General features: G+C 44.0%; 1 protein-coding gene across 1 annotated transcript in view; it reads left to right on the top strand.

Annotated features, from left to right (window-relative positions):
• The window catches only part of LOC120024403 (major facilitator superfamily domain-containing protein 2B-like), a 39290-nt gene that overhangs the window by 3426 nt on the left and 10127 nt on the right, over positions 1 to 25737 (top strand). The window contains exons 2-8 of the mRNA XM_038968644.1: positions 1246 to 1371; positions 1514 to 1638; positions 15650 to 15773; positions 17643 to 17721; positions 17828 to 18009; positions 20651 to 20741; positions 21905 to 22026. Of these exons, the coding sequence (XP_038824572.1) occupies positions 1246 to 1371; positions 1514 to 1638; positions 15650 to 15773; positions 17643 to 17721; positions 17828 to 18009; positions 20651 to 20741; positions 21905 to 22026 (849 nt within the window). The remainder of the gene's footprint in view (positions 1 to 1245; positions 1372 to 1513; positions 1639 to 15649; positions 15774 to 17642; positions 17722 to 17827; positions 18010 to 20650; positions 20742 to 21904; positions 22027 to 25737) is intronic.

Raw genomic sequence — 25737 nt, 5'->3', positions numbered from 1 at the left:
ATACATATATATTTGATTTTTATTTTTCGATATGTATACATTGACAATGTAAGTAATAATGAACTTGCCATGTCAATAAAGTCAATTGAATTGAATTGAATTGAGAGAGAGAGAGAGAGAGAGAGAGAGAGAGAGAGAGAGAGAGAGAGAGAGAGAGAGAGAGAGAGAGAGAGACAGAGAGACATGACTTTTGGAACTTTTGTGAGTGTAATGTTTACAGTTAAGTTTTTATTGTTTATTTTACTTTGGTTCATTTTCTATTTCACTTGCTTTGGCAATGTTACCATATGTTTTCCATGCCAATAAAGCCCTTAGATTGAAATTGAATTGAGAGAGAGAGAGAGCGAGAGAAAGATATATATATACTGTATATACATATAGAGAGAGAGAGAGACAGAAGGTAAGACATTTAATCAGAAGCTGCTGTATTTTGGTCCGTGCCGCGTGTGTTTCCGTGTCTGTCTCTGAGATGTTCATAACAGTCGTAAATATTGGGCATTCCAGGAGCCTGGTGGTTTTTCTGCTATTTCATGTGTAAGGATGGAAACATCTCTGATCATCCCCTGATCATAAGTGTTAGGGTTAGTCGATAGTTAGTTGAAATGTTGTTGACAGTTATTAAACATCTACTGAACATCTACAGACCATCTACTTGGGACTATCGAAATAAAGTATTACCCTTCTATCTCATGGATAGTGCTTGACTAAACAATGTCGCAAGTCATATTTGGACATATATTTCATATACTATTTGGACAAGGAAGTTAGTCATGGTCTATGACATAAGGTCATACGTCTGTATCGACTGTCATCTGAATGGCGCTCAGGGATGTCTCTGACATCACAGTGGACAATATATTTCTGAAATTAGAATTCTAAAGATGGGAATTCTATCTCCAGTTCTGTGGTTCTGAATTTTTTGGGGACGTCATAAATCCAGCGTCCTGCTGTCACAGACTCATTCTGCTACAAAATCTGTATTCCTTATCCACAAAGATAGCTTCCATCTTCAGATTTGTTTCCTGCTTGTATCTTATCTGAGGCTAATATTTAGGCTACATAGCCATGGCTAACAAACATAATTATTGTCTTTACACGGTAAAGAAAGGCAGAGTAGTCAACTGTATCTCATAGGCTTTGCATATAATTTATTTGACTTTTTCTCGGATAATGCACTTCATGAAATGTGTGAGTGATAGGCCTAACTGACTTGTAACTCTCAGATATTTTTCGGCCCGTCCGTAGACTGTGCTGGACCAGAGGCTGTCTTTCTGCAGTAAACTGTGTTTCGCCATCGGAGGAGCGCCCAATCAGGTGGCCGGCAGCGCTACGGCGTTCTTCCTCCAGATCTACCTGCTGGATGTCGCCCAGGTAACACATCTGTGTGTGTCCCTCTCTTTATCTCTTCCTATTTTTTTTCTCTATCTCTCTCACTCTCTCTCCCTCTTTTTCCTTCTTTCCCTCCTTTCCCTTCTCTCTGCGTCTTCTAATTCCTCTGTTAACTCCTCCTCAGATCAACCCTTTCCAGGCCTCCATGGTTCTGTTCATAGGGAAGGCGTGGGGAGCCATGACCGACCCTGTTGTCGGCTTCTTCATCACCAAGAGCAGGTGGACCAGGATAGGCAGACTCATGCCCTGGTGAGACCATACACACATCACTCACTGATTGCACAGAGTGCACACACCTGGTTTCCCAAGGGAAAAAACAGCAGAGCAGCTCCATAGGACCACAGATCTTAGTGTTTATATACACTCTGAGAAATGCTACCTATAAATGCTAGGCTTCACATTTGGACTCTATTGAATTATACTGAAGCTTTTCTCCGTGGCCGATGTGAGTCAAAGTTTTAAACATTTTAACACTCGCAAGGCCGCCGGGCCAGACGGAATACCAGGGCACGTTCTCAATGCATGCCCAGACCAGCTGGCAAGTGTCTTCACTGACATGTTCAATCTCTCCTCGTCCCAGTATGTAATCGCAACATGTTTCAAACTGACCACCATTGTCCCTGTTCCGAAGAGCTCCAAGGTAACCTGCCTAAATTACTACAGCCATGTAGCACTCACATCTGAAATGAAGTGCTTTGAAAGGCTGGTCATGACACACACCAACACCACCATCCCAGACATCCTGGACCCACTCCAATTCGTATACTGACCAACAGATCCACAGAGGACACAATATCAATTGCACTTCACACACTGCCCTCTCCCACCTGGACAAGAAGGGAAATAACTATGTGAGATTTCTGTCCATAGACTACAGCTCAGCGTTCAACACCATAGTCCCCCCTCCAAGCTCCTCACCAAGCTGGGGACCCTGGGACTGAACACCTCCCTCTGTAGCTGGATCCTGGACTTCCTGACGGGACGGCCCCAGGTGGTGAGGGTAGGCAACAACCCCTCCGCCACGCCGTCCCTCATGTTGTGTGCTTAGTCCCCTCCTGTACTCCCTGTTCACTCACGAGTGCGTGGCCACGCACGACTCCAACACCATCATCAAGTCTGCCGACGACACGACGGTGGCAGGGCTGTTCATCTGCGGCAATGAGACAGCCTACTGGGTGGAGGTCATAAACTTGTCAGTGTTGTGCCATGACAACAACCTTTTCCTCAATGTCAGTAAGACCAAAGACCTGATTGTGGACTACAGTAGAAAGAGGGGAGCGCACGCCCCCCATCCATATCGACAAGGCTGTAGTGGAGCCGGTCGAGAGCTTCACGTTCCTTGGTATCCATTTCACTAAGGACTTTACATGGTCAACTCACACCCGCACAGTCGTGAAGAGGGCATGAAAGCGCTTCTTCCCCCTCAGGGGGATCCTCAAAACGTTCTACAGCTGCACCATCGAGAGCATCTTGACTGGCTGCGTCACCACTTGGTATAGCAAATGCGCCACCCTTGACCACAAAACGCTACAGAGGGTGGTGTAGACAGCTCAGTACATCACTGGGGCCGAGCTCCCTGCCATCCTTGACCTCTATATCAGATGGTGTCAAAGGAAGGCCTAAAAAAATTGCCAAAGACTCCCCAGACTATCTGCACTGACCCTATCGTACACCGGCTTTGCACACTCACAATACTATACAGTATATACACACTACATACACACTCACACACACTACACTGACACTCTCACACGACCCCCACACACACACAAACGCACACGCACACACACACACACGCACACACGCACACAGAGAGACAGACACATAAACACACACACAAACTTGCACACTCATCATATGCTGCTGCTACTCTGTTCTTTATTTCTTTATTCTTACTCGTATTATTATCTATCCTGATGCCTAGTCACTTTTTACTCATATTATTATATATCCTGATGCCTAGTCACTTTTTACTCTTATTATTATATATCCTGATGCCTAGTCACTTTTTACTCATATTATTATATATCCTGATGCCTAGTCACTTTTTACTCTTATTATTATCTATCCTGATGTCTAGTCACTTTTTTATTTGTATTTAAAAAAAAATATGTTTTACCCCCTTTTCTCCCCAATTTTCGTGGTATCCAATCGCTAGTAATTACTATCTTGTCAATCATCGCTACAACTCCCGTACGGGCTCGGGAGAGACGAAGGTCGAAAGCCATGCGTCCTCCGAAGCACAACCCAACCAAGCCGCACTGCTTCTTAACACAGCGCGCCTCCAACCCGGAAGCCAGCCGCACCAATGTGTCGGAGGAAACACCGTGCACCTGGCCCCCTTGGTTAGTGCGCACTGCGCCCGGACCGCCACAGGAGTCGCTGGAGCGCGATGAGACAAGGAAATCCCTACTGGCCAAACCCTCCCTAACCCGGACGACACTAGGCCAATTGTGCGTCGCCCCACGGACCTCCCGGTCGTGGCCGGCTGTGACAGAGCCTGGGCGCGAACCCAGAGACTCTGGTGGCACAGCTATCGCTGCGATGCAGTGCCCTAGACCACTGCGCCACCCGGGAGGCGTCTAGTCACTTTTTACTCGTATTATTATATATCCTGATGCCTAGTCACTTTTTACTCGTATTATTATATATCCTGATGCCTAGTCACTTTTTACTCTTATTATTATATATCCTGATGCCTAGTCACTTTGTACTCTTATTATTATATATCCTGATGCCTAGTCACTTTTTACTCTTATTATTATATATCCTGATGCCTAGTCACTTTTTACTCTTATTATTATATATCCTGATGCCTAGTCACTTTTTACTCTTATTATTATATATCCTGATGCCTAGTCACTTTGTACTCTTATTATATATTCTGCTGCCTAGTCACTTTTTACTCGTATTATTATATATCCTGATGCCTAGTCACTTTACCCTGCCTTCATGTACATATCTACCTCAAATACCTCGTACCCCTGCACATCGCCTCTGTACTGTTACTCCCTGTATATACAATGGCAAGAAAAAGTATGTGAGCCCTTTGGAAATACCTGGATTTCTGAATAAATTGGTCATCAAATTTGATTTGATCTTCATCTAAGTCACAACAATAGACAAATATAGTGTGCTTAAACTAATAACACACAAATTGTTGTGATTTTCTTGTCTATATTGAATACATAATTTAAACATTCACAGTGTAGGTTGGAAAAAGTATGTGAACCCCTAGGCTAATGACTTCTCCAAAAGCTAAGTGGAGTCAGGAGTCAACTAACCTGGAGTCCAATCAATGAGACGAGATTGGAGATGTTGGTTAGAGCTGCCTTGCCCTGTAAAAAACACCAAATTTGAGTTTACTATTCACAAGAAGCATTGCCTGATGTGAACCATGCCTCGAACAAAAGAGATCTCAGAAGACCTAAGATTTAAAATTGTTGACTTGCATAATGCTGGAAAGGGTTACAAAAGTATCTCTAAAAGCCTTGATGTGCATCAGTCCATGGTAAGACAAATTGTCTATAAATGGAGAAAGTTCAGCACTGTTGTTACTCTCTCTAGAAGTGGCCGTCCTGCAAAGACGTCCTGCAAGAGCACAGCGCAGAATGCTCAATGAGGTTAAAAAGAATCCTAGAGTGTCAGCTAAAGACTTACAGAAATATCTGGAACATGATAACATCTCTGTTGACGAGTCTACGATACGTAAAACACTAAACAAGAATGGTGTTCATGGGCGGACACCACGGAAGAAGCCACTGCTGTCCAAAAAAACCCATTGCTGCACGTCTGAAGTTTGCAAAAGTGCCCCTGGATGTTCCACAGCGCTACTGGCAAAATATTCTGTGGACAGATGAAACTACAGTTGAGTTGTTTGGAAGGAACACACAACACTATGTGTGGAGAAAAAAAGGCACATCACACCAACATCAAAACCTCATCCCAACTGTAAAGTATGGTGGAGGGAGCATCATGGTTTGGGACTACTTTGCTGCCTCAGGGACTGGACAGCTTGCTATCATCAGCGGAAAAATGAATTCCCAAGTTTATCAAGACATTTTGCAGGAGAATGTAAGGCTATCTGTTCACCAATTGAAGTTCAACAGACGTTAGGTGATGCAACAGGACAACGAACCAAAACACAGAAGTAAATCAACAACAGAATGGTTTGAACAGAAGAAAATACGCCTTCTGTAGTGGCCCAGTCAGTCCTGACCTCAACCCAATTGAGATGCTGTGGCATGACCTCAAGAGGGCGGTTCACACCAGACATCCCGAGAATATTGCTGAACTGAAACAGTTTTGTAAAGAGGAATGGTCCAAAATTCCTCCTGACCGTTGTGCAGGTCTGATCCGCAACTACAGAAAACGTTTTGTTGAGGTTATTGCTGCCAAAGGAGGTTCAACCAGTTATTAAATCCAAGGGTTCACATACTTTTCCCACCCTGCGCTGTGAATGTTTACACAGTGTGTTCAATAAAGACATGAAAATGTATAATTGTTTGTGTGTTATTGGTTTAAGCAGACTGTGTTTGTCTATTGTTGTGACCTAGATGAAGATCAGATCACATTTTATGACCAATTTATGCAGAAGTCCAGGCATTTCCAAAGGGTTCACATACTTTTTCTTGCCACTGTATATGTATTTTATTCTTCTTGTGTTACTATTTAAAAAACTAATATTATTGTTTAAATCCGCATCGTTGGTTAGGGCTCGTTAGCAAGCATTTCACGGTTAAGTCTATACCTGTTGTATTCAGTGCATGTGACGAATACATTTTTATTTTATATTTGTATTCCACAGCTGTATCCTTATAACTGTAGACCTGCAGAGAGTGTTTACCAAAAGCACCACATCAAACTTAACCGTAACCCTAGTTGTCAGCTCTAAAGTGTGTTTGTGTGTGTGTGTGTGTGTGTGTGTGTGTGTGTGTGTGTGTGTGTGTGTGTGTGTGTGTGTGTGTGTGTGTGTGTGTGTGTGTGTGTGTGTGTGTGTGTGTGTGTCAGCTCAAAGCTGTGTAAACGTACTGCCTTGACACGACTCACTTACAATAAGTACTGGTTGAGTACTTAGTGCTGATTCTGATGTGACTGAGGTAGTGCTGTATAAGCTTTATACGCAATAGATTACTGACAAGCTGACAGGCTAGAGAGAGACCAGATCACAGCATTACTGATTTGATTACCACTGTATGTGTGTATGTGTCTGTGTGTGTGTGTCCTGAGTGTTTTTGTGGCAGAACACTGTGGCCCTGCCCGGTTGTGTGTGTGTGTGTTTATGATGATCATCAGCACCGTGAGAAAGCCAGACCCTCCCTCTAGTTAACTCCTGAGGGAAACCCCCTCTAACTGTCAGACAGGAAGTCCCCTGGACCTGGGCTGTGACATCATCAGACAGACAGGAAGGGATCAGTATCTATGTCCTGAGCAGTTTGTGGCAGAACACCGGGGCTGTGCCCGGTTGTGTGTGTGTGTCCTGAGCGGTTTATGGCCGTGCCCGGTTGGTACCCCTGGGTACTACTGTGTTTGTTATGTTAGAGCCCGCCATGCCAACAGAGAGGAACGTTTAGATAAAACTGTGACATTTCACTCACCATTTCTGAGAGTGTGATGGAGCTGAAATCCCCTCCTTGCTTTGGTCTCAGTCTCTGTGTGTGTCTGCCTGGGTGCATGTGTTTTGCCCTACTTCCCTTTTCGAAAAACTCCCATTGGATTATTTTACTACCCATCCTGTGAGCCATCTTACAGAACATTCTAACAGTCTATTCTAACATTATAACTGTTCCATTCAGTCACTGTGCCTTTTCAACCCTCCCATGACCAGCCTACACAGCAGCAGGCCCAACCCCAGCCCCAGCCCCAGTGCTAGGCAGCCCTGTCACTCTCTTTGTGTGGCTGAACAATCACTAAGGACAGGCCTCTGTGTCACAGGGAGAGCTGGACTGTACCAGAACTCACCACTCTCTACCTCTCTCTACCTCTTTCTCTCTTTTTCTCTCTGTCCCCTCTCTACCTCGTTCTCCTGCTTTCTCTCAGTTCTCTATCTCTCGCTTTCTCTATAATCCCTCTTTCTATCTGTTCTTTTATTTGTATTTTTTGGGGGGTAGATCAGCTTTAATATTGCAGATATAAATATTTTCTACAATGTAGGAAATAGTAAAAACAAAGAAAAACCCTGGAATGAGTAGGTGTGTCCAAACTTTTGACTGGTACTGTATATACTGTATATTTAAAAAAAAAATATTTCATTTTATTATTTTCCCCTAACCCTACCACCCCTCCCCTAATTGGAGTAAACTAAAGGACAACACTTAGTGCTTCTACTTCCAGGTTATACGTCCTATATACATTTTACGGGCACAATGTATTTTACAATAGTTATCTTTTGTTTGTTTTTAATCCCAGCCTTCAGCTACCCTCAACCCCCTCCCATCTGTCTCTGAAGACCATCCAGTTTGATTTCTATTTGCCATATACTTTTAACTGTGCTGTTTCACAAAAGTTCTGAACCTATATACATTTTAATGACACAGTATATTTTACATGAGTTATCTTGTTGTTTTTAGTCCCACCCTTCAGCCCCACAAAACCCCTCCCATCTATCTCTTAACACCATCCAGTTTTTATTTACTGTATATTTGCCATATATTTTCAACTGTGTTGGGATTTTTCACAAAAGTTCTGAACCTTTCTATTCTCATAGTTTCTACAGATTGTAAATTAAAGATACTTTTAGCAATTTTTTTTATTATTATTGTAACAATCTTCTTCATCTGAGGAACAGGAAAGATCGGACCAAAACGCAGCGTGGTAAGTGTCCATGTTAATTTATTATAACTGAACACGAAATACAAAATAACAAAGTGAATGTAAGAAACGAAAATCGAAACAGTCCTGAAAGGTGCAACAACACAAAACAGGAAACAACTACCCACAAACACCAGGTGGGAAAAGGCTACCTAAGTATGGTTCTCAATCAGAGACAACGATAGACCGCTGCCTCTGATTGGGAACCATACCAGGCCAAACACATAGAAATAGAAAACATAGGGGAAACAACATAGAATGCCCACCCCAACTCACACCCTGACCAAACCAAAATAGAGACATAAAAAAGGAACTAAGGTCAGGGCGTGACAATTATATTATTGATTGATTGGCTATGACTTTTCAAATAACACAGCAGAGCTATTTGCAGAGTTAGCTCCAGGTAAATGTTGCAATTCTTCAGCCATATAATAAGTTACATTTTTAAATTCTAAGTTTTGAATCCAGCATAATTTTGCATTTCAGTTCATAAACCATGTGTTTTGGAATCGGTACATCAAAAATCTCTTCCCAACTATTTTGCATTCTGTATGGCACAGCTGTCAATTTTTTGGTCCTTAAATGAAACTGTTATACTTTTTTTTTTAATAAAAAAATGTTTATGCCGTGCCGACAGACAAGTACCTTACCTCCACTTGCTTGTTCCATTTTTGCAGTATTGCTGCAATTAGTTGGTTGTAATTTTGGGTAGAGCAGACATTTCCATATATTTTTGTTAGCTGCATGTGGTACATAACTCTACCACTCCTATTTATGATATCATTGACAAAGATTTTACCTTTTTTAAATATTTTATTTTCTTTATAAAAAATCTTTTAAAAAATATGTATATTTTTAAACAAATAGTATATTTGAGTTAAGCCATAATATTTTTTGTATTAGTTGTTCTGTCTTTTCTGGTGGATTAAACTGAAATTGCAACCAACTTTCTCTAGCTTTTTTTATTTTTAAATAGCGATATTTTAGAGATGATTTCATTTTCAAATAACCGAAGGTGAGAGGTTGTAATCGGAATAAAGGCAAAAAGGCCGTTCTGGAACATGGGATGAGACATTTTTACTAATCTGTTAGAGAACCAGTTTGGATTTAAGTATAACTTTTGTATGACTAAAGCATTTAGTGAGAGGTCTAATGCATTAATATTTAATCATCTCTTCCCTCCGAGTTCATATTCATTATATGAATATGCCCGTTTAATTTTGTCTGGCTTGCCGTTCCAAATAAAATGTCATATTGTTTGCTCATATAATTTAAAAAACAGGTCGCTAGGTGTAGGCAAAACCATAAGCAAATAGGTCATCTGGGATATGACTAAAGAGTAAATCAGTGTGATTTTTCCACAAATAGACAGATATTTTCCTTTCCATGGTAACTTTCTATGAAAATGTGTTGTAGTGAGATAATTTCTTTCTTTCGGGATATGAATACCGAGTATGTCCACATCACCGTCAAACCATTTTATTGGTAAACTACATGGTAATGTAAAAGTTGTATTTTTTAGTGGTCCAATACGTAATATCATAATTTGGTTTCAATCTAGAGAGGTTAGGAAAAGTATCTAGATCCTCTATGAGGCTGTGGATGGATCCAAATTGTGCATTTAAATGAATCATCAGCATACAATGACACCTTTGTTTTTAGGCCCTGGATTTCCAGCCCCTTGATATTATTGTTGGATCTGATTTTAATAGCTAACATATCGATGGCCATAATAAATAGATATGCCGATAGCGGACAACCTTGTTTAACTTCTCTTGACAGTTTAATACTTTCTGAGAAGTAGCCATTATTTACTCTTTTACACCTAGGGTTACTATACATAACTTTAACCCATTGTATAAGAGATTCTCCAAAATTGAAATATTCCAGGCATTTATATATAAATTCCAGTTGTACTTTATCAAAATCCTTTTCAGTGTCAGCAATGAATAGCAGGCCTGGTTACCCAGATTTTTCATATTGTTCTATTGTTTCCAGTACTTGTCTTATATTATCTCCAATGTATCGTCCATGTAAAAAAAAGGATGAATAATATCCAACAATACCTTTCTAATTCGATGCGCTATGCATTCTGCTAGAATGTATCACAATCACAACACTGAAGTGTAAGGGGTCTCCGATTTTTTTAAATGAACTGGATCTTATATATATTTACCACTTGTGTCCTGTTTCAGTAATAATGAAATCAGACCTTCTTGTTGAGTATCTGATAATCTACCATTTTTATAGGAGTGGTTAAAACATGCTTATAACGGTCCTCTGAGTACATCAAAAAGGTTTGATATACCTCAACTGGTATGCCATCCATCCCTGGAGTTTTCCCAGACTTAAAGGCTTTAATTGCATCAATAAGTTCCTCCTCTGTAATTTGGCCTTCACATGAGTCTTTCTGTACAGCTGCTAATTTTACATTATTAATAGGGGGAAAATCCATGCAATTCACTTTCTATCTATTATTAGTTGAACTGAATTCTAGGGCAGGACAGGTCTGGAGTGAGGGCAACTGGAGCAGAGGGTGTGGGGTTTAGTATGTGGATGGGGGTCAAAGAACTTGGGGTCCTATCGGGTCAAAGGTTAGAGTTCAGGTCCATTGTGGAAACGTTTTGGCGTCGTCACCAAAACAACACGACTGTGGCTATTTTGGAGTGGTGCGTAGAGGATGTGGTTGAGCTAGCAAAAACTTGCTTAGTTGTGTTAACTATATGTACTTAGTTGTGTTAACTATATGTACTTAGTTGACACTACAGCTGCAGAGCAGTGGTTGGACTTGAGTCTTTATGATAAGGATGTTTTCCTAAGTGTGAACTCTGTGATGTACAGATACTCAGTAGATGTTATCAGATTAACCTAAGATATAGCTCCGTTTTTTGGGTGTCCGTCTTTGGCTCCTAGTCTTTGTTGCTTTAGTGGGAAAGAATTAGAGCCTATTCGTGTATAACTCAGTGGTTATAGATGAGATAGTCATTGATGACTGGAGGAAAGTGCACTAGTCCACAACCTCCCCACACTCTCTCTCTCTCTCTCTCTCTCTCTCTCTCTCTCTCTCTCTCTCTCTCTCTCTCTCTCTCTCTCTCCTCTCTCTCTCTCTCCACAGTGAAACACACAGCTGTTTTTTTAGCCCATAATGATACAGTATGTACCAGTTGTATCTGGATGAATTATACATAGACAACACAGCTCCCCACATCCTCCAAACAGCACAATGCAAAATAATCATTCTGTCCTGCGATGCCTGTGTGTGTGTGTGTGCGTGCCTGAATAAAGCTCATGATCATGCGGGTTAGCGATCCTGTGGCATAGTGCATCTTCCTCTTCTCCCACTGTGCCGCCACACTAACTCAGAACAGATACCTTCAGAGTCACAAACACCCAATCCATCTCTCCCAAAACAGCCCACAGCCCACACACCATCAATCTATTACTGGCCTAACAGGTTTACAGGCTTTTATACATAGTTGTCTAAACTAGCCTGTTGAGGTACAGTGGCTTGCGAAAGTATTCACCCCCTTGGCATTTTTCCTACTTTGTTGCCTTACAACCTGGAATTAAAATAGATTTTTGGGGGGTTTGTATCTGTAACGATCGTTGTTGGAAGGATGGTCGGACCAAGATGCAGCGTTTTTATTATGATAACCGGCAAAAAACAAGAAAGCGTAACAAACAAAACGTTCAGCTTTGTAGGGCTAAAAAGCAACAATACAAAACAAGATCCCACAAACAACAGGTGGGAAAAGGCTGCCTAAATATGATCCCCAATCAGAGACAACGATAGACAGCTGCCTCTGATTGGGAACCATACCAGGCCAACATAGAAATAAAAAAACTAGAGTACCCACCCTAGTCACACCCTGACCTAACCAAAATAGAGAATTAAAAGGCTCTCTAAGGTAGGTCAGGGCGTGACAGTACCCCCCAAAGGTGCGGACTCCGGCCACAAAACCTGACTCTATGGGGGAGGGTCCGGGTGGGCATCTAGCCTCGGTGGCGGCTCCGGTTCGGGACGTAGACCTCGCTCCGCTCGCGGATCCAACCGCTTCTGTGGAACCGGACCGTGGATCGTCGCCGGAGGAACCGGACCGTAGATCGTCGCCGGAAGCTCCGGACCGCGGATCGTCGCCGGAGACTCCGGACCGTGGATCGTCTCCGGAGACTCCGGACCGTGGATCGTCTCCGGAGGAACCGGACCGTGAATCATCGCCGGGGACTCCAGACTGTGGATTGTCGCCGGAGGAACCGGGCCGTGGATTGTTGCCGGAGGCTCCGGACCGTGGATCGTCGCCGGGGACTACAGACCGTAGATCGTCGCCGGAGGCTCCGGACCGTGGATCGTCGCGCCGGGGACTCCGGACCGTGGATCGTCGCCGGGGACTCCGGATTGGGAACCCTCGCTGAAGGCTCTGGACTGGGAACCCTCGCAGGAGGCTCTGGACTGGGAACCCTCGCAGGAGGCTCTGGACTAGCAACCCTCACTGGAGGCTCTGGACTGGGAACCGTCGCTGGAGGCTCCGGACTGGGAACCGTCGCTGGAGGCTCCGGACTGGGAACCGTCGCTGGAGGATCCGGATTGGGAACCGTCGCTGGAGGCTCCAGATCTTGGATCCTCTCTGGAGGCTCCGGGCCATGGATCCTGCGGATCATCGCCGGAGGCCCCGGATTGGGGACCGTTGCCGGAGACCCCGGACTGGGGACCGTCGCTGGGAAACCCCGGACTGGGGTTCGTCGCCGGAGGCCCCGGACTGGGGATCGTCGCCGGAGGCCCCGGACTGGGGACCGTCGCTGGAGACCCCGGACTGGGGACCGTCGCTGGAGACCCCGGACTGGGGATCGTCGCTGGAGGCTCCGGACTGGGGATCATCGCTGGAGGCTCCGGACTGGGGATCTTCGCTGGAGGCTCCGGACTGGGGATCGTCGCTGGAGGCTCCGGACTGGGGATCGTCGCTGGAGGCTCCGGACTGGGGATCGTCGCTGGAGGCTCCGGACTGGGGATCGTCGCTGGAGGCTCCGGACTGGGGATCGTCGCTGGAGGCTCCGGACTGGGGATCGTCGCTGGAGGTTCCGGACTGTGACCCGTCGTTGGAGGTTCCGGACTGTGAAACGTCGCCGGAAGCTCTGGACTGGGTACTGTCGCCGGAAGCTCTGGACTGGGTACTGTCGCCGGAAGCTCTGGACTGGGTACTGTCGCCAGAAGCTCTGGACTGGGTACTGTCGCCGGAAGCTCTGGACGGTACTGTCGCCGGAAGCTCTGGACTGGGAACTGTCGCCGGAAGCTCTGGTCTGTGGAAGCACACTGGAAGCTTGATGCATGGTTCCCGGAACTGGTGGTACCGGGCTGAGGACACGCACCTCAGGGCGAGTGCGGGGAAGAGGCACAGGCCGTTCTGGACTGTGGAAGAGCACTGGAGGCCTGATGCGTGGTGCCGGAACTGGTGGTACCGGGCTGAGGACACGCACCTCAGGGCGAGGAAGAGGCACAGGCCGTACTGGACTCTGGAAGCGCACTGGATGCCTGATGCGTGGTGCCGGAACTGGTGGTACCGGGCTGAGGACACGCACCTCAGGACGAGTGCGGGGAAGAGGCACAGGACGTACTGGACTGTGGAGGCGCACTGGAGGTCTGATGCGTGGTGCCGGCACTGGTGGTCCCGGGCTGAGGACACGCACCTCAGGGCGAGTGCAAGGAGCAGGAACAGGACGTACTGGACTGTGGAGGCGCACTGGAGGTCTGATGCGGGGTGCCGGCACTGGTGGTACCGGGCTGGGGACACGCACCTCAGGGCGAGTGCGGAGAGGAGGCATAGGACGTACTGGACTGTGGAGGCGCACTGGAGATCTGGAGCGTAGAGCTGGCACAATGCGTCCTGGCTGGATGCTCACTTGAGCCCGGCAAGTGCGAAGAGCTGGAATAGAGCGCACCGGGCTATGAATGCGAACTGGAGACACCGTGCGCATCACTGCGTAACACGGTGTCTGACCAGTCACACTCTCCCCAGCACGCCCGCTCTGCAGCGCTCTCAATGCTAGCACCTCTCTCCGGAATCTTGCGTCAAACTCCTCATCCGACTCCCTGGCTGGCTCTGGTTCGCTCCCCGGCTCCGCTGACTGCTCCATGTGGCCCCCCCCCCAAAAAAAATGTATTGGGGTTTCTGTGGCCTACCTCGTTGGTATAACTCCTCGTAATATCACCGTTCCACTTTTGCTGCCTCTATTTCCTCCTTCGGAAGGCGATACTCCCCAGCCTGTGTCCAGGGTCCTGCTCCATCCAAAATCTCCTCCCAGGTCCATTCCTCCTGAACACGCTGCTTGGTCCATTTATGGTGGGTTCTTCTGTCACGTTCGTCGTATGAATCGGACCAAGGCGCAGCGTGGTGTGCGTACATTCTTATTTATTAAAGAATGAACACTGAACAAAACTAACAAAATAATAAAACGAAACGTGAAGCTATATGAATAGTACAAACAGGCAACTAAACATAGAACAAGAACCCACAAACACCAAAGGGAAATGGCTACCTAAATATGATCCCCAATCAGAGACAACGACAAACAGCTGCCTCTGATTGGGAACCATATCAGGCCATCATAAACATACAAATACCTAGACCTACAAAACCCTAGACATACAAAAACCCTAGACAATACAAAACCCCTAGACAATACAAAAACTAGCGTATCTACCCTAGTCACACCTTGACCTATCCAAAATATAAAGAAGGGCTTGACACACGTCTTTTTGCGAACACCAAACGTGTTTGCTTATTTTTTTCTTTAGGCAATTGCTTTATTCTGGCCACTCTTTCGTAAAATCCAGCTCTGTGGAGTGTACGGCTTAAAGTGGTCCTATGGACAGATACTCCAATCTCCGCTGTGGAGCTTTGCAGCTCCTTCAGGGTTATCTTTGGTCTCTTTGTTGCCTCTCTGATTAATGCCCTCCTTGCCTGGTCTGTGAGTTTTGGTGGGCGGCCCTCTCTTGACAGGTTTGTTGTGGTGCCATATTCTTTCCATTTTTTAATATTAGATTTAATGGTGCTCCGTGGGATGTTCAAGGTTTCAGATATTTTTTTATAACCCAACCCTGATCTGTACTTCTCCACAACTTTGTCCCTGACCTGTTAGGAAAGCAAGTTCTTTTTTTCATTTCACTTCCCCAATTTGGACTATTTTGTGTATGTCCATTACATGAAATCCAAATAAAAATCTATTTAAATTACAGGTTGTAATGCAACAAAATAGGAAAAACGCCAAGTGGGACGAATACTTTTGCAAGGCACTGTAAATTACCATGTCTTTATCAATTGCACAAACCTATAATGAGGCCAAAGTTTCACAATAAAAAAAAGATACCAAATTCGACTCAAATGTTTGCTCAAACAATGGCCATTAAGATAGGCAACAAGAACAATAACCCTGCGCTCCCTTTTTCTCTCTGTAGGATGGTGGGCTGTACTCCGTTTGTGGTGGTCTCCTACTTCTACCTTTGGTTTGTTCCTCCCTTCACAAATGGACGTTTCATGTGGTACCTGGGCTTCTACTGCCTCTACCAGACACTCATCACTGTGAGTACCAGCCAGCTACCTACGACAAAAGTGTTGGCCCACAAGGACAACCATTTACACATCCTCATTCTCAGATACAGTATCTTATCTAACACTATTCAACACTGACTTTGTTTACTCATAGTATACACCTACCATTGTTCCTGGATACAGCTTTTTATTTGCCAGAGAAGATACAGATAAGCAGAGATGACTTGCCGAACCCAACACAAAAATATAGTGAGCAGAGCCAACATGTCATAAAACCAAACCTTGTTGATAGTTCACCTCAAACAAGTGTGTTTATTTAGGTTTATTTTGTTACTAAGGTACAGCTTCAAACCCTTTCCCATTCTTTCTCTCTCTTTTTCTCGTTCTCTCTCTCTCTCTCTCTCTCTCTCTCTCTCTCTCTCTCTTTCTCTCTGCGCTCTCTCTCTCTCACTCTCTCCTCTGCTCTCTCTCCCACCCTTTCCTCTGCTCTCTTTTTAACATATGCTAAAGAGCATGTTGCCCACTGCCCATCGTAGCCACATTGCGATGGCCTATAATGACATGTCATTCTAACTACTTGATAAGTATGTGCTCGGCCCTGCCAGAGACCGCTGGATGGGTAAATGCCGGTTACCACTTTTAGCTTCACTTCCTTGTCTTTGTGTGTGAGAGACTGAGAACGAACGGCTGCTATCACTTTAAAGCCCTACAGTAGTAACAATATAAAAAAACAGGCCAGTGTTATCATTCAATCATGATTTGATGACCAATCCTTTTACTTGAGGCAAAGCTCTGGTCAAATTGGATTCTATACATTTATGTGTTTTTTTTTTCAACAAGGCCCTACAAATGACATGCTTGGCCATCCCTCCATCCGTCCTTCCCTCCATCCCGCCCTGGGCCGAAGAGAAGGAGAAGGGCTGGGACAGTCTTTCATGGCAGCGTTTATTTCTGTTGTCTCTTTGGATGCCCGGTCAGTTGTTCGGTTGCTGCATCGTTCACAATGCTGACTGAGCTGTTGTGTAAATGACAAAGGAGAAGAAAGGCTGGGGTTGAAGGCGAATAGTTGCTGACTGTTCTACTGGGCAGCTTGAGAGGAAAACAGAGAGCTGAGGTTTACAGACGGGGGAGGGGGTTCTACTAAGCTAACATATGGAATTGTTTTTAAGATGGTCATACCATGGATCATGTAGCTATTTGATTAGGAATTTTAGGACCCCTGTATATATAAACAGAAATAATTAAATATTGAATTTGGCCTTTACTACTATAGCCCATTGAAACACATGGAATGCACATTCATAAATGGCAAAACAGCCAGTCAAAAAATCTATCATAAGGAATAAAGTTTTGAAGTGTCTTTCCTATGTCTCGGAGAAAGCAAAGGAAATATTTGTGTTTTTCGGACACATATTTAACCCCTTTTTTTAGTTGGCACAAAACTACCTCCACAATTCACTTTTTTATTTTTACCGGTACCGGTTACCTTCAAATGAGTCACGTGACACAAAACGGAGAATACCGTCTTGTTCATGAGAATCTCCCCTTTCCATAGTGGGGTCATATTAGTTTGTTGCCCGAACAGTTCAGATGCTACAGACGTTTTCACGAGAAGACCGATTTTCGGGACATCTCATGGTCTGACAAACACCCCTGTAGCTCGCCTACCTTCCACCACTGAAGGCCAGCATAAACGGATGCGGTGGATTGAGACGCAGCCTTTGCAAAAAAAAGTATATTTGTAGCTTAAGGATCTTAAAAGTTAATGTTGCAGTGAATCATCGTCTTAAGTGGAACATAAAATATCCCCAAAAAGTGGAAATTATATGGACTCTGACCCTCTGTCCTATATCTAATCATATCCAATCATATCCTCTGTGGTTCTCCTGTGTTTCCCAGTGTTTCCATGTGCCTTACTCTGCCCTCACCATGTTCCTCAGTACGGACCAGAAGGAGAGAGACTCAGCCACAGCCTATCGTAGGTCACTATTAAACAGACCTTACGTTGTCAATCAAATTCAGGCACTATTCTGTCATTCTGTTTTGATAGTACTTAATACTGCAATAAATGTGTTATATTGCAGGTATGACCCTGGAGGTGCTGGGTACTCTAGTTGGCGCTGCCATCCAGGGTCAGATCGTGGCGAGCGCCCACACCCTGAAGCACTGCCCCCACCACAACATGTCCACCGGTCACCTAGGCAACGGCAGCGGGGCCGAGATCGTCAAGAGAATCGTTCACTCCCAGGACTTCCTGTCACATGCTGTAAGTGTCACTGCTGACAACAAACAACCTGACCTGGGGTGTTACCATGGTGATCTGATTTTGAAAATAACTGTAACTGACAGTGGTGTCCTCAGCTACCTCAGGGCTGCACTTTCAGGGTCATCTTTTCCTTTTTCTTCACTTTTTTAAAGCCTTAAAGTTGCAAGGAGACAAGTTAAAGGTCAAGAAGATATAAAACGAGTGATTTGTTGAATCTAAAAGGAATATGATGAATATGAAGTTTGTGTTTGCAGACTGTCTAGCGGTGAAATGTAGCCTTACCAAGTACCAACTTCAAGAGGGCTTTATAGACATATATTATTTATCATCCTGGGTTTGAAGTGACCATAGGATGAATAAGAGCCTATGCCACAGCTCCCCCCCCCCCCTCCCCTGGTACTGCCCACAAAAAGGGGTTCCTCCCTGACATCAGTCATCAAACCCCTTCCCTAAAATAAGAGACCCCTCCCCACAATGAGGGGGTTACCACAGTCTGTTTGTGATTAAGGCTATTTTATCACATTCAAAACACCTGAATGAACCCCAGACCCCAAACTCGACATGCAGTTTGTTGGGATTAGGGGACTAACAATATTGAACATCTATTTCCAGCCAAATCCAGGCCGGAACATTACATTTGAATGGAACTGGTTGTTCATTTCCTTAGCAGTATACTGTACATATAGCCAATGAAAACATCACTGAGACATCCCAGAAACCCTGCTGTGAATCTTGTGAATGCAAAGGGGGTTTATGGGTTCATGGGTAAAACGCGGCAAGCGGGCTCCAGCCCAAACTATTCCGTGTTGGATTCGGGCACGCCGCGGCTATTCAGGGGCTCAAGTGGTGCCTTTCCGAATGATTCTGGGTAAACCTTGATGGTTCGGCTCTCTCACCACGCAGGGCCTTCTGTAGCCATGCTGAGCACTTACACACAAACACACAACCACACAAACACACACACACTTGGAGCACTGTCACCACTAGATTCCTCTGAGTTTGCGGGTGAGGGTGGCACATTCGTCTGGGGCGAGTTCTCCAGTCCCTCAGAAACTGGCAGAACGTTTGATGTGAATAAATAATAATAAACCACTTAGCTGCGCCCCGTGGAAAAATAGCAAACAAGCCGGGATTTGTTTAGGGCAGTTCAGTTCCTGTTGGGGTTAACATGACATCTTCAAGGCTCTATAGTATTTTGGTAGACTGTATTTAAGGATCAGAATGAACTTGCTTTTATCTAATCTGTTGAGTTTTTTATGAGATCCAGTATCTGCTAGAGCGATGTAAGGAGTGCTAGCGTAAAATGACAGGGTCAACAAACACATTGATATCTTGCAATGTGACTTTTGGATAACAGTTGAAGTGCAGTATTTGGGTGGAGTTGCAAAATAGAAATTGAGGAAGGCTCAGTACAGATGTGCTCCTTCTGTAACCCGAAGACAAAAATATTGATAGTGGGCCCAAGGAAGAGTAGTGTAATGTAATACCTAATGGGGATCCAAATAAACAAATAAAGGATAGATTTACACTCTTGTTTTCTTCCTGCCTTTGCAGAAGAAGGTGTATATGCTCTCTATCCTCCTTGTAGAAGGAGGTGTATATGCTCTCTATCCTCCTTGTAGAAGGAGGTGTATATGCTCTCTATCCTCCTTGTAGAAGGAGGTGTATATGCTCTCTATCCTCCTTGTAGAAGGAGGTGTATATGCTCTCTATCCTCCTTGTAGAATGAGGTGTATATGCTCTCTATCCTCCTTGTAGAATGAGGTGTATATGCTCTCTATCCTCCTTGTAGAAGGTGTATATGCTCTCTATCCTCCTTGTAGAAGGAGGTGTATATGCTCTCTATCCTCCTTGTAGAAGGAGGTGTATATGCTCTCTATCCTCCTTGTAGAATGAGGTGTATATGCTCTCTATCCTCCTTGTAGAATGAGGTGTATATGCTCTCTATCCTCCTTGTAGAAGGAGGTGTATATGCTCTCTATCCTCCTTGTAGAATGAGGTGTATATGCTCTCTATCCTCCTTGTAGAAGGTGTATATGCTCTCTATCCTCCTTGTAGAAGGAGGTGTATATGCTCTCTATCCTCCTTGTAGAAGGAGGTGTATATGCTCTCTATCCTCCTTGTAGAATGAGGTGTATATGCTCTCTATCCTCCTTGTAGAATGAGGTGTATATGCTCTCTATCCTCCTTGTAGAATGAGGTGTATATGCTCTCTATCCTCCTTGTAGAAGGTGTATATGCTCTCTATCCTCCTTGTAGAAGGAGGTGTATATGCTCTCTATCCTCCTTGTAGAATGAGGTGTATATGCTCTCTATCCTCCTTGTAGAATGAGGTGTATATGCTCTCTATCCTCCTTGTAGAATGAGGTGTATATGCTCTCTATCCTCCTTGTAGAATGAGGTGTATATGCTCTCTATCCTCCTTGTAGAAGGAGGTGTATATGCTCTCTATCCTCCTTGTAGAAGGAGGTGTATATGCTCTAGAATGAGGTGTCCACCTAGAATGAGGTGTACAGTATATGATTGTTTTTTCTCTCTACTTTTATCCTCTTGCAGAAGGTGTATATGCGCTCTGTCCTCCTTGTAGAATGAGGTGTACAGTATATGATTGTTTTCTCTCTCTACTTTTATCCTCTTGCAGAAGGAGGTGTATATGATTGCTGCTGGTGTGATAGGAGGAGTGTTTCTCATCTGCACTGTGGTCATGTTCCTGGGAGTCAAAGAGAGAGATGGTGAGTCTCTGTGTATGTTTGTGTGTGTGTGTGTGTGTGTGTGTGTGTGTGTGTGTGTTTTGCATGTGTGCATGTGTGTTTATTTTATTATAAAAAAATGTAATGTACCCCCTTTTTGTCCCCAATTTCGTGATATCCAATTGGTAGTTACAGTCTTGTCCCATCGCTGCAACTCCCATACGGACTCGGGAGAGCCGAAGGTCGAGAGCCGTGCGTCCTCCGAAACACGACCCTAACAAGCCGCACTGCTTCTTGACACAATACTTGCTCAACCTAGAAGCCAGCCGCACCAATGTGTCGGAGGAAACACCGTACACCTGGCGACCGTGTCAGCGTGCATGCACCCGGCCTGCCACAGGAGTCGCTAGAGCGCGATAGGACAAGGACATCCCGGCCGGCCAAACCCTCTCCTAACCCGGACGACGCTGGGCCAATTGTGCGTCGCCTCATGGGTCTCACAACACAGCTCGGTATCGAACCAGGATCTGTAGTGACGTGGTATCTGTAGTGACGCAGCCTTAGACCGCTGCGCCACTCTGGAAGCCCGTGTGTGTGTGTTTGTGCACACTTTTCCCCAGCAAGTGTGTGTGCTTTCTTCCCCCTCTCATATTTCACTCTAACCTCATTTGCAAAGTACCAGTAAGCACAGTAGCACTCAGTCACATTGTTTTTAGACTATTTAGCTAGCTCCAGCCTTATCCAATGAGTATCTAGCTCAGGGGGAAAAAAGGACAATAAAGAATGAAGTATTAAGTGTAAAAGGAGAGAATCTACCCCCCATATCTCTGTGCAATTGTGAGATGCATGGCTCACTTGCAAAAGAGAAGAGACCTTGGTCGCAATGGGACTCCCTGCTAAAATAAGGGTATAAAAATGAATACGTCTTTGTTTTCATGCACATGGAGGCTATCAGTGAACTGCTGACCTCACCACCAGTGAACCTGTTAGTTCTGGTTCTCTGTAGTGGCAAACCCTGTGGAACAGACAGAGCATAGCAATGCTGCAATGCAGGGGCAGCTACAGGGTTGCCAGATTGGAAGCGAAATCCCCCATACGTGTCTCACTCATGCTACTGTATATTCTTTCATCACAGAATGCGTGGTGCTTTATGGGCTTAATTTAGGGTTGGGATAAAAAACGTATTCCTTTTCTTCCTCGCACAGATCCGTACATTTCGAAGACGGAGAAGCAGATCCCGTTCCACAAGGGCTTCATCCTGGTGATGCGACACGGTCCCTACCTCAGTTTGACTGCTGCCTTCCTCTTCATCTCTGTTGCCATTCAAGTAGGCACAACTTTATTAATACACCTCTTCTCAGACATGACACTCACATTGGGATGGTAATGTGTGGGTAATGTGCTGTTATGGCTGGGCCCTCCCTGCCACCCTCAGAATGGCTCCAGACATAGCCAGCCTGCCATTCAATGTTGATTTGACCAATAGAAATAGAGCACTCAGTGTGTTTGAGTAAATACGCCCGAGAGCGTCTCTCTCTCGGCTCCAAATCCAACCGAAGATAGACAGTCCGACAGCACATTATCATATTACTATGATGTAATATCTTGTTATTGTTATCATTATGAGAATTCTCCCTACGTTCAGACGCTCAGTTCTGTGATACTCTTTCTGTATGGTTGGCATCACATGGTTGGTTGAGTCAACGGTGTACCTTATTGGAACCGCTATTGGACCTAGGCCTTCAGTGAAAAAAAATGATCTTCGAACACATTGTACCAAACTCTCAAATCAAGACTAATAACACAAACATTGCATCACTTAATGCACCCATCTGAATCAAACATGGCTGAGGCTGAGCCACGCTTTTGGCTGCCACTCACAGAGACAGCACCCGTACAGATAATGCTACCGGCAACAACAACCACACTGCTTGCATAGCCTAACGCCATCACTATCCCACTATCACCAAAAGTGACAACAGTGACACATGAAAGGATGTGAGTGTAACAGGCGTGTGATGCTGAAAGGACAGTGTCCGTAATACCGGCACACTCCATGTAGGAGAGAACACTTTTTGTAAAACACAGAGGGCTGATAGAAAGAGAGCAGTCACTCACAGCATGATGTTAAAGAATAAGCAGCACATTCACTCTGACATAATAAGCAGGTAGGTTCCAATCATAAGAACACAAAAACACAACCATTCCCAGTCGAAATATATAGCTATTACTTCCCGTTGCAAACATATTTTTCAAGTTCAGCACACAAAATAATCTGTGATCTAAAGTTTAAATGTAACACTGTTTCACACGCAAGTTCTTTTCTGAGATATAGCTCAGGGATTCTTACAAGACGGGAAAATCTCAACTTTTTCCCAGAAATATTTGTCTTAATATTGACATCATTTTAAATATATATTTTGATAGACCAAAGTATCCACCATCACACATGTAAAGATTTTTTTTATTTTTATTCTTCATAAAATGCAACTAACTGCATTCATGCCAACTCCGTCAGACATCATATAATGCATTTCATATTTACATGTATTGTCCAACAACTGTTTAAAGGCCTTGTTTAATTCTATCATCAGAATATAAACAAATGTGACTCAAATCTCCAAACTTTTTTTTGTTTTATTTTATAGAGCTATATAATGCTCCAGGGCAAATTTCGTTAGCATTTTAGCATGTTTTTCTAGATTCAGGACATAGAACAATATTTATAAAGCAAACATTATCCATTAGATCTAGCACATTAAATAGTTTAAGCATATGTTGCAGAACAGTGATACAAATATATTTTTTTATAATAATGACAAAAGGGGTTAGTCAACAAATACTCAAAAAAAGGACATACAGTGTTTTTGCCTCAAAAGATAAAAGTTCAATTAAAGCATTTGTAAAATATAGAAAATTGATTTTTCAGCCCTCAGAGTTTATGTTTTACGGAGTTGACAAATTTTTTATTTATCTTCTTCATTCAAGTGGTATACAAGGATTGTACCGACTTTCAAGAATCCCTACGCTAACAACATTGCTCTTGTTAGCTTAGGGTTCTTGGAAGTTGGGACAATCCTTGTACAGTGGCAAGAAAAAGTATGTGAACCCTTTGGAATTACCTGGATTTCTGCATAAATTTGACATAAAATTTGATCTAATCTTCATCTAAGTCACAACAATAGGCAAACACAGTCTGCTTAAACTAATAACACGCAAATTATTGTATTTTTCTTGTCTATATTGAATACATCAATTAAACATTCACAGTGTAGGTTGGAAAAAGTATGTGAACCCCTAGGCTAAAGACTTCTCCAAAAGTGTAACGAGTGCGCTGAGAGTCAGGAAGCAAGAACAGGGAGTGTTTTAAGAAATAAACAAACAAAACAATGAACACGAAACACAAACAACGCACCGACAAGAGAACAGAGTCAATAACACCTGAGGGAAGAACCAAGGGGAGTGACAGATATAGGGAAGATAATCAAGGAGGTGATGGAGTCCAGGTGATTGTCATGAGGCGCTGGTGCGCTTGACGATGGTGACAGGTGTGCGGGATAATCAGCAGCCTGATGACCTAGAGGCCGGAGAGGGAGTATACTTGACAAAAAGCTAATTGGAGTCAGGAGTCAACTAACCTGGAGTCGAATCAATGAGACAAGATTGGAGATTTTGGTTAGAGCTGCCCTGCCCCATAAAAAACACTCATAAAATGTGAGTTTGCTATTCACAAGAAGCATTGCCTGATGTGAACCATGCCTCAAACAAAATAGGTCTCAGAAGACCTAAGATTAAGAATTGTTGCCTTGCATAAAGCTGGAAAGGGTTACAAAAGTATCTCTAAAAGTCAGTCAACGGTAAGATAAATGGTCTATAAATTGAGAAAGGTCAGCACTGTTGCAACTCTCCCAAGGAGTGACTGTCCTGCAAAGATGACTGCAAGAGCACAGTGCAGAATGCTCAATGAGGTCCTAGAGTTCGCAAAAGAGCACCTGGATGTTCCACAGCGCTACTGGCCAAATATTCTGTGGACAGATGAAACTACAGTTGAGTTGTTTGGAAGGAACACACAACACTATGTGTGGAGAAAAAAAGGCACAGCACACCAACATCAACCCAACTGTAAAGTATGGTGGAGGGAGCATCATGGTTTGGGGCTGCTTTGCTGCCTCAGGGCCTGGACAGCTTGCTATCATCGATGGAAAAATGAATTCAAGTTTATCAAGACATTTTGCAGGAGAATGTAAGGCTATCTGTCCACCAATTGAAGTTCAACAGACGTTAGGTGATGCAACAGGACAACGAACCAAAACACAGAAGTAAATCAACAACAGAATGGTTTGAACAGAAGAAAATACGCCTTCTGTAGTGGCCCAGTCAGTCCTGACCTCAACCCAATTGAGATGCTATGGCATGACCTCAAGAGGGCGGTTCACACCAGACATCCCAAGAATATTGCTGAACTGAAACAGTTTTGTAAAGAGGAATGGTCCAAAATTCCTCCTGACCGTTGTGCAGGTCTGATCCACCACTACAGAAAATGTTTGGTTGAGGTTATTGCTGCCAAAGGAGGGTCAACCAGTTATTAAATCCAAGGGTTCACATAATTTTTCCACCCTGCGCTGTGAACGTTTACATGGTGTGTTCAATAAAGACATGAAAACGTATAATTGTTTATGTGTTATTAGTTTAAGCAGACTGTGTTTGTCTATTGTTGTGACCTAGATGAAGATCAGATCACATTTTATGACCAATTTATGCAGAAATCCAGGCATTTCCAAAGGGTTCACATATCTTTTTCTTGCCACTGTATACCACTTGTGGATAAAGAGTTACTTGCCTAACAGAACACAGAGGGTGTTCTTTAATGGAAGCCTCTCAAATATAATCCAGTTAGAATCAGGAATTCCCCATGGTAGCTGTTTAGTCCCCTTTTTAAATGTTTACTAACGCCATGGCACTGACTTTGAGTAAAGCCAGAGTGTCTATGTATGCGGATGACTCAACACTTTACACGTCAGCTACTACAGCGACTGAA

The sequence above is a fragment of the Salvelinus namaycush genome, chromosome 29 (genome assembly GCF_016432855.1).
Source record: "Salvelinus namaycush isolate Seneca chromosome 29, SaNama_1.0, whole genome shotgun sequence".
Lineage (NCBI taxonomy): Eukaryota > Metazoa > Chordata > Actinopteri > Salmoniformes > Salmonidae > Salvelinus > Salvelinus namaycush.
The sequence above is the reverse complement of the archived record's forward strand: the minus strand, read 5'-3'. Positions and strand labels throughout refer to the sequence as shown.